This window comes from Glycine soja, chromosome 3 (genome assembly GCF_004193775.1).
Source record: "Glycine soja cultivar W05 chromosome 3, ASM419377v2, whole genome shotgun sequence".
Lineage (NCBI taxonomy): Eukaryota > Viridiplantae > Streptophyta > Magnoliopsida > Fabales > Fabaceae > Glycine > Glycine soja.
In genome coordinates this window covers 7,593,767-7,602,634 of record NC_041004.1, presented here as the reverse complement: position 1 = coordinate 7,602,634, position 8,868 = coordinate 7,593,767, and the positions used below count along the sequence as shown (strand labels likewise).

General features: G+C 33.3%; 1 protein-coding gene across 1 annotated transcript; it reads left to right on the top strand.

Moving 5' to 3' along the window:
* The first annotated feature begins 3,362 nt into the window (after positions 1 to 3,362).
* On the top strand, positions 3,363 to 6,692 carry LOC114406105 (receptor-like protein 33). Its single transcript, XM_028368682.1, has one exon. The coding sequence runs from the start codon at positions 3,476 to 3,478 to the stop codon at positions 6,680 to 6,682; it is 3,207 nt and encodes a 1,068-aa protein (XP_028224483.1). The 5' UTR covers positions 3,363 to 3,475; the 3' UTR covers positions 6,683 to 6,692.
* The last annotated feature ends 2,176 nt before the right edge of the window (positions 6,693 to 8,868 follow it).

The window sequence follows — 8,868 nt, the reverse complement described above, 5'->3', positions numbered from 1 at the left end:
ACCATGTCTAATAAGGTTCGATTTCTTCGTTCTGCCACACCATTCTGATCTGGAGAACCAGGCATAGTGTATTGGGCAACAATCCCATGTTCTTGAAGAAATTTCGCAAATGAACCTGGTGCTTGTCCATCCTCTGTGTATCTACCATAGTACTCCCCACCTCTATCTGATCTCACGATCTTAATTTGTTTTCCACATTGTTTCTCAACTTCAGCCTTAAAAACTTTAAAGGCATCTAAAGCTTCATTCTTAGAATGAAGTAAGTAGAGATACATATATCGTGAATAATCATTTATAAAGGTTATGAAGTATTTCAGACTATTTGCATCCATGTCTGGACAACATATGTCTGTATGTATGATTTCTAATAAATTAGAACTCCTCTTTGCACCCTTTTTAGACTTGTTAGTTTGCTTACCCTTAATGCAATCTACACAAGTCTCAAAATCAGCGAAATCCAAAGTACTAAGTACTCCTTCATTTACTAATCGCTTGATTCTTTCAATAGAGATATGTCCTAATCTCCGGTGCCATAACATAGAGGATTCTTCATTCACAATACATCGTTTTAACCCAACAGAAACGTGCATAGAAGTAGCGTCATTTTGCAATTCAATCGAATAAAGACCATCAACCAATTGACCACAACCAATAATTTCAGATTTATTTAGTAAATTAAAACCAAAGTCTGTAAAATTAAAATAAAATCCCAAAGGTGCAAGTTTAGAAACAGAAATTAAGTTTTTACAGAAACTAGGAACATAAAAAACTTTCTCCAAATGTAATTTAAAGCCACTACTTAAGACTAAGACGCACGTTCCAATGGCCTCTACATGTGAGCTCATCCTACTCCCTGAGTAGATGCACTGCTCACTTCCCACTGGCTTCCTTAGGCTTTCCATACCCTGCAAGGTATTAGAAACATGGATTGTAGAACTAGAGTCAATCCACCATGTATTATGATTCACATTAATCATATTAGATTCATAACAAACAAAGGCAAATGGTGTACCTTTCTTCACAAACCAACTTTTAAATTTGGGATAGTCCTTCTTCATGTGTCCTTTCTTTTTACAGAAGAAACACTTTGACTCCTTTTTAATTGTTGGTTGAGTCGGAATCTTTCCTTTATTGGTGCCTACAGACTTCTTCGTATCCTTTCCAGAATTAGAAGTAGTCAAATTTACCTTCTCACCCTCTTCCATTATCAATCTCTCCTCTTCTTGAACACACATGGTCATCAATTCATTAATAGACCATTTATCCTTATGTGTGTTGTAGGAGATTTTGAAGGGTGTATACTGTTGAGGTAGGGTGCACAAAATGAAATGTACCAGGAAGGATTCAGACATGGTAACTTCCAAGGTTTTCAACTGAGCCACTATGTCCCTTAAGCGCATGATATGTTCACGCACACCCCTCGTTCCAGTAAGCTTAATGGAAGAGAACTGCATAATGAGTGTGCTAGCAAGTGACTTCTCAGAGGTCGTAAACTGTTCATCAATGGCTTTCAACAGATCTCTGACCTTATCATGCTGGTCAACTGAACCCCGGATACTAGCGGATATGTTGGTTTTTATGAATATAACGGAGAAACGATTAGATCTCTCCCACTTTTCATAAAGATCAACAGCATCAGGTTCGCTAGTTTCAGTAATAGCCGGTGGCTCATCCTTCCTTATAGCATAGTCAATATCCATCCAGCCCAAATGAAGGAGAACTCTTTCCTTCCAAACCTTATAATTATCACATTTCAAAATGGGAAGGTCACAAGAAATATTCATAGATTGTGAAACTGCAAACAAACACACATGCTCATTATGAAAATTTGAGACTAAACAAATGCCATGTTTTTCCAATGCAAATCATGTCTCAATATATGAATCTAGTGACACAAAACTTGCCTATGGGCTAAAGTCCTACTCAATTAGATTCATCATGCAACTTTATGATAAAACTATTAAATCATGTTCTTTTCCTTAATTCCTGTGGGTAAATTAAGAAATATAATTTAATATTTTATCCTAATTAATCATACAAATATAACAAAATTCCTGTGGGTAGATTTCATCACATTACATATGATTAATCACAATTAATATTTCTAATGTGATTATAAATTTAGCATATAATTTTACTCAATTAAAGATGCTGTGGCTATTCTCTAATTTAATAAAATTATATTAATCACTTAACATTCAAAAATAATCCTTGCATAAACATACTTAATAATGCAAATGTGCTCAATATTGAATCATAAAAATTACATGTATACCAATTCAAAATAACATTGCACGTATATTCATTCAACATGTAATAAACTTTAAAGGATTAAATCCAATGCATACCAGTATTTAACATAATATTGCATGTTCAACATAACTTAAGAGACACACAATTTTAAACAGTTTGTGCGTATATAATTTATCCTTCAGAAGTTATAAATATACATGAACTGCAATTAATAAACAATTAAATTGCAATAGCTTAGTGGTAAAGGGAGTCCTTTCATGCTCATGCTTTGTTTAATATTGTTAATTTAAAATTTACATTAACAATTCCAAGACAGTAAACAAAACCCGCAAAACTTTGTCTTCAACCTCCAGCAGTGGATAAAAAAAAATTATTACCTCAATTTCGAAAAACCCATATCATTATATGTATTTTAGACACCCAAAAATACGTTTTAAATCATAGAAAAATTAGAAAACTCATATCATTCCTAATTTTGATGTTATTTTGAATTAAGGAGGCTTAAAACATAACACCTATGTACTCAGAAAATAAACTCCGCATAGGAACGACCCAATAAGCAAGACAGAGGTACAAATAGGCTCTGATACCAAATGTAAAAAAATACATACACTGATTTAAACATGCAAATAAATTTAAATAGCATATTTAGATCAAACAGCGGAAATTAAAAGGAATTACGAGCGTATCTCCCGCCATTGCAAATTGAACGGGAAGCGGCGCACACACGAACCTGAAAGACAGTTTTGTTCTTCCAGACCCTTACTCACTCTGAATAGATGATGTATTTTTTTCTGAACAGAGAAGTAAGTTTGGTGATACAAAACTGAGAGCACCCCATCCTATTTATAGAGTCTGTCCATCACAGAGTTCTCAACTTGTTATCAGAACGTGAGATAGGAATCAGACGTGAGATAAGAAGTTATCAGTACGTGAGATAAATGATGGGTACGTGATTTGTTAGTGAAGGTGGTTGCAAATATATTTGCAAAGATATGGGATGAATGTGGATGGAAAATAGACCAGATTCGAAAGTAACAAATTTTTCCAAAATAATAAAATATAAAGGAACGTGCAACGTGCACATAACGTGGGCTTCCAACAAAGCCAACATTGAACAAAGACTTTCCAACATAAAATGTGAATTTTTAAACACGACCTTCATTTTGTCTACAATTAAAACTTCTGTGAGCGAAGGTGTCACTCATAATTATCACCTACAATGAGAATTGTGGTTTTCTCAGCATTTATGGTGATGCCATTCTATTGGTTGTGCCTCTTTAACCACGTCTTTGTGGTTTCAGGTCTTTGTCTTGATGATCAGAGGTCTTTGCTGCTCCAACTCAAGAACAACATCACATTACCCTGGGCATATAGAAGTAGCAGCAGGCTGAAGTCGTGGAATGCAAGTGATGATTGTTGCAGGTGGATGGGAGTAACCTGCGACACCGAGGGTCATGTTACTGCTCTCGACCTCAGTGGAGAATCAATCTCCGGTGGATTTGATGATTCAAGTGTTATTTTCAGTCTTCAACATCTCCAGGAATTGAATTTGGCTTCTAATAATTTCAATTCTATCATCCCATCTGGATTTAACAAGTTGGACAAGTTGACTTATCTGAATTTGTCATATGCGGGCTTTGTGGGGCAGATTCCAATAGAGATTTCTCAGCTGACAAGGTTGGTTACTCTTGATATTTCTTGTCTTTCCTACTTAACTGGGCAAGAGCTGAAACTAGAGAACCCAAATCTACAAAAGCTTGTCCAAAATCTCACCAGTATTAGGCAACTGTATCTGGATGGAGTAAGTATAAAAGTTCCAGGACATGAATGGTGCAGTGCCTTCTTGTTGCTGCGTGACCTGCAAGAACTTAGCATGTCACATTGCAATCTCTCAGGACCTTTGGATCCTTCCCTGGCAACTCTTAAGAATTTATCAGTCATTGTTCTTGATCAAAACAATTTATCATCCCCCGTGCCAGACACATTTTCCCATTTGAAAAATCTGACCATCTTAAGTCTTGTTTATTGTGGGTTGCATGGAACATTTCCACAGGGGATATTCAGCATTGGATCATTGTCAGTCATTGACATATCGTTCAACTATAATCTCCAAGGTGTCTTTCCAGACTTCCCACGGAATTCATCTCTTCAGATTTTAAGAGTAAGTAACACAAGCTTCTCTGGAGCATTTCCAAACTCTATTGGTAACATGAGGAACTTATTTGAATTGGATTTTTCCTATTGTCAATTTAATGGAACACTTCCCAATTCACTGTCAAACCTCACAGAACTCAGTTACCTGGACTTGTCATTTAACAACTTCACAGGTCAAATGCCATCACTTGGTAGGGCAAAAAATCTCACGCACTTAGACCTTTCTCATAATGGTTTGAGTGGTGCAATTCCATCATCTCACTTTGAAGGACTGGATAATCTTGTCAGCATTGGCTTGGGTTATAACTCAATCAATGGGAGCATTCCTTCATCTCTTTTTACACTCACACGGCTGCAAAGGATTCTGCTTTCCCACAATCAGTTTGGTCAACTAGATGAAGTCACAAATGTGTCTTCTTCTAAATTAAACACCCTCGATTTAAGTAGCAATCGTCTTTCAGGGTCATTTCCAACATTTATATTACAGCTTGAAGCACTCTCTATCCTCCAACTTTCTTCAAACAAGTTCAATGGATCAATGCATCTAGATAACATTTTGGTTCTCAGAAATTTAACTACACTAGACCTTTCATACAACAACTTATCAGTCAAAGTGAATGTTACAAATGTTAGCTCATCTTCCTTTCCCAGCATTATCAATCTAATATTGGCATCCTGCAACTTGAAAACTTTCCCTGGTTTCTTGAGAAATCAGTCCAGATTAGCCACTCTAGATCTCTCAGATAACCATATCCAAGGGACAGTGCCCAACTGGATTTGGAAACTACAGATTCTTGAAAGCCTTAATATTTCTCATAATTTGTTGACTCATTTCGAAGGACCTTTCCAGAATCTTTCTTCCCATTTGTTGTACCTTGACCTTCATCAGAATAAACTTCCGGGGCCAGTACCTGTTTTTCCTAGAAATATGTTGTATTTCGATCTTTCAAGCAACAAGTTTAGCTCTATTATCCCACGTGACTTTGGTAATTACATGTCTTTCACATTTTTTCTCTCTCTCTCAAACAATACTTTGAGTGGCAGTATCCCTGATTCCCTCTGCAATGCTTTATATCTTAAAGTGCTTGACCTTTCCAATAATAACATTTCTGGAACAATTCCCTCATGCTTAATGATGACGAGTGGCACTCTTGAGGTATTAAATCTGAAGAACAACAATCTCTCAAGCCCTATTCCTAATACAGTCACAGTTTCTTGTGGTTTGTGGACTTTAAATCTTCATGGAAATCAATTAGATGGGCCAATTCCAAAGTCTCTTACTTATTGCTCAAAGTTAGAGGTATTGGACCTTGGATCAAATCAAATCACAGGAGGCTTTCCATGCTTCTTAAAAGAAATACCCAGGCTTCGTGTCTTGGTTTTGAGGAACAACAAATTTCAAGGTTCCCCAAAATGTTTGAAAGTCAATATGACTTGGGAGATGCTTCAAATTGTAGACATTGCTTTTAACAATTTTAGTGGCAAACTGCCAAGAGAATATTTTACAACCTGGAAAAGAAATATAAAGGGTAACAAAGAGGAAGCTGGGTTAAAGTTCATAGAGAAACAAATTACATCCTTTGGAAGTGGTTTATATTATCGAGATAGTATCACAGTTATCAGTAAAGGTCAAAAAATGGAGTTGGTTAAAATTTTGACAATTTTCACATCCATTGATTTCTCGTCTAACCATTTTGATGGACCTATACCAGAGGAGTTAATGGATTGGAAAGAACTCCATGTCCTTAATTTGTCAAACAATGCTTTGTCTGGTAAAATCCCATCATCCATAGGTAACATGAGACAACTAGAGTCCTTGGACCTTTCACAAAACTCTCTGAGTGGAGAAATTCCAGTGCAGCTTGCAAGTTTGTCATTCCTTTCATATTTAAATCTCTCCTTCAATCATTTGATGGGGAAGATCCCAACAAGTACCCAACTTCAATCATTTCCAGCTTCTTCTTTTGAAGGCAATGATGGACTAGACGGTCCTCCATTGACTAAAAATCCAGATCATAAAGAGCAAGAGGTGCTGCCACAACAAGAATGTGGAAGGTTAGCGTGTACTATTGATTGGAATTTTATTAGTGTTGAATTGGGATTGATTTTCGGCCACGGAGTTATTTTTGGTCCACTCTTAATTTGGAAGCAATGGAGGCTATGGTATTGGCAGCTTGTGCACAAAATTCTTTGTCAGATCTTCCCTCAGGTGTATCTTGAATATGTAACTTGGAGAGGACACACATACGAAGCTTTAAGGTGGATGCATTAGTGATTTATATCAAGTTTGCAAGTAAGTGAAATCTAGACACAATATTCTTTCTAAATGTTTCGTTTTCCGAATTTGATAGTTGATTTGGTTCTATGCCTTGATGCCTAAAAGATAAATTTGCAAGGAATATGTATCGGAAGCTTGAAAATATATTATATATGCTACATTTTAGTCACTACTATGATAAAGTAATTTTGTCTCTTCATAAATAATAGCTATTAATTGATATGATTAAATGAGTAGTTTATGATATACTTGTTAAATAAATGTTCTTGTGAAATAAATATTTGTCTATTTGTAATATATAAAGTTAGCAAATTAATGTAGACTGAGACATATCAACAAGATAAAAAAAATTCCATTATTATATCATTGATATTGCTAATTTGTGAAGTTCTCCAAAAATTGTTTTTTTTTTCTCATCCACTTTAACAAATATTTAATGCATATTTGAGAGAGCTTTTATGAATATAAAGTTACAATATTAGTCGCACTGTCCTTAAACTATCTTTTTTTGTGATGTTCAATTACATTTATTTTGGGTAACTAAAATCAATGAGTACATGACTGCCAATGATTATAATTATATTTTCTCCATATATAGTTTCAATCTCATTCTCTGTTCTTGTGTTTTGTATTCCAGGATTAACAAATAAGAGAAGTGCTGGTGGAAACAGTTTCTGGTCGGTAACATTGTCGTAATTTGTTCAAGGTCATATGTGGAGTAATAACTCTTTCTGTATCAATATGTTTCAACTAAGCAGTTTGTTTGTTTTATATTTTGTACTCATTCAGTATTGCTAAATCTGATGTGAGAAATGAAAGAATGGAAATGGCTATATATACACGACAAAAACTGAACTACATTGACTTATCAATATTAGTATTATATTTATTTTTACAATTGTGATTATTTACGTAGATAGAAAAACATTGTTAGGATTTAATTTCAACTTTTTTTGGCTGTGCATATGATTGCATTAAGGAGTGAAAGCCCCAACCACTTGAATTGAATCAACCATTATTGCTGGATTTAATTTCAATTAGTTTATAAAAGTCATGGTTTGATCAACTTTGTAAAATTGTCGTTAACAAAATTATAAGTGAAATGAAAGGAATGATTTTAAAAAATATTAGAATATGATAATCGTATTCCGAATTTCTATGAATATGGTTTTTTTTTGGTAAATAGTCATTTTTGTTCCTAAATATGTAATTCACCAATAAATATGTCTTAAAAAATGAAAATAAAAAATTTAGTCTCTCACAAAAGTGTAAAAAATGCGACTAATATATTTTGTGTTAACTTCCTATCCGTCCATCACCATTAATAAAATAGCTTATGTGACACAAAAGACAAATTTGTCACTGAAATGATTTTGTCAACGTAGTCATATCTAATGTCAACACGGGGACATATTTGTCATATAACATTTTTTTGACTTTTTCTTTTTCACTCCGCTGATAAATGCATCCCTGAAAGAAGAAAATATAAAATTTAGTCATGAAAGTGTAAAAAATGTAACAAATATATCTGAACGTTAATAATAAATTATGACTAATTATTATAATTTGAAAAATTTTCTAATGATTGCGATAAATTTTTTTTAACAAATTCATAAATTAAATTTAGTCTAAAATAAAAAAATACTCGTTTTATAAATTATAAATAATTTTTTTACACTCTCATGCTTGATGAAAGGCTAAGTAAAAAATGCTTATTGTAAAGCATTATGGTTAAATTAGATTATGAATAATTTTTAGGAAAAATTGCAATGATACTTTTAGTTTGTAAAAGACACTCACCTCCTTTGGAATGATTTTTTTAGGTTATGATTTTTTAAATGACCAGTCAATAAAAAAATAATTTTGAATGATTTAAAAAAATAATTTAAAAATCAACAAACTTTTATTATATCATTACATATATTAATAGACATTCATATTTTATAACTTTTTTTAAAAAACAATTAAATACTCGTACAGACTAGTTTTACAGGAATTTTTTTATTCATAATTTATTATTAACATCCGAATATATTTATTATATTTTTATTCTTTCAAAGACTAAATTTTATATTTTTATCTTTCAGGTATATATTTGTGAATTAGGAAAAGAAAAAATAAAAAAATATTATATAATAAATATGTCTATATACTAACAATTAAAGATGATCAAATTGGCA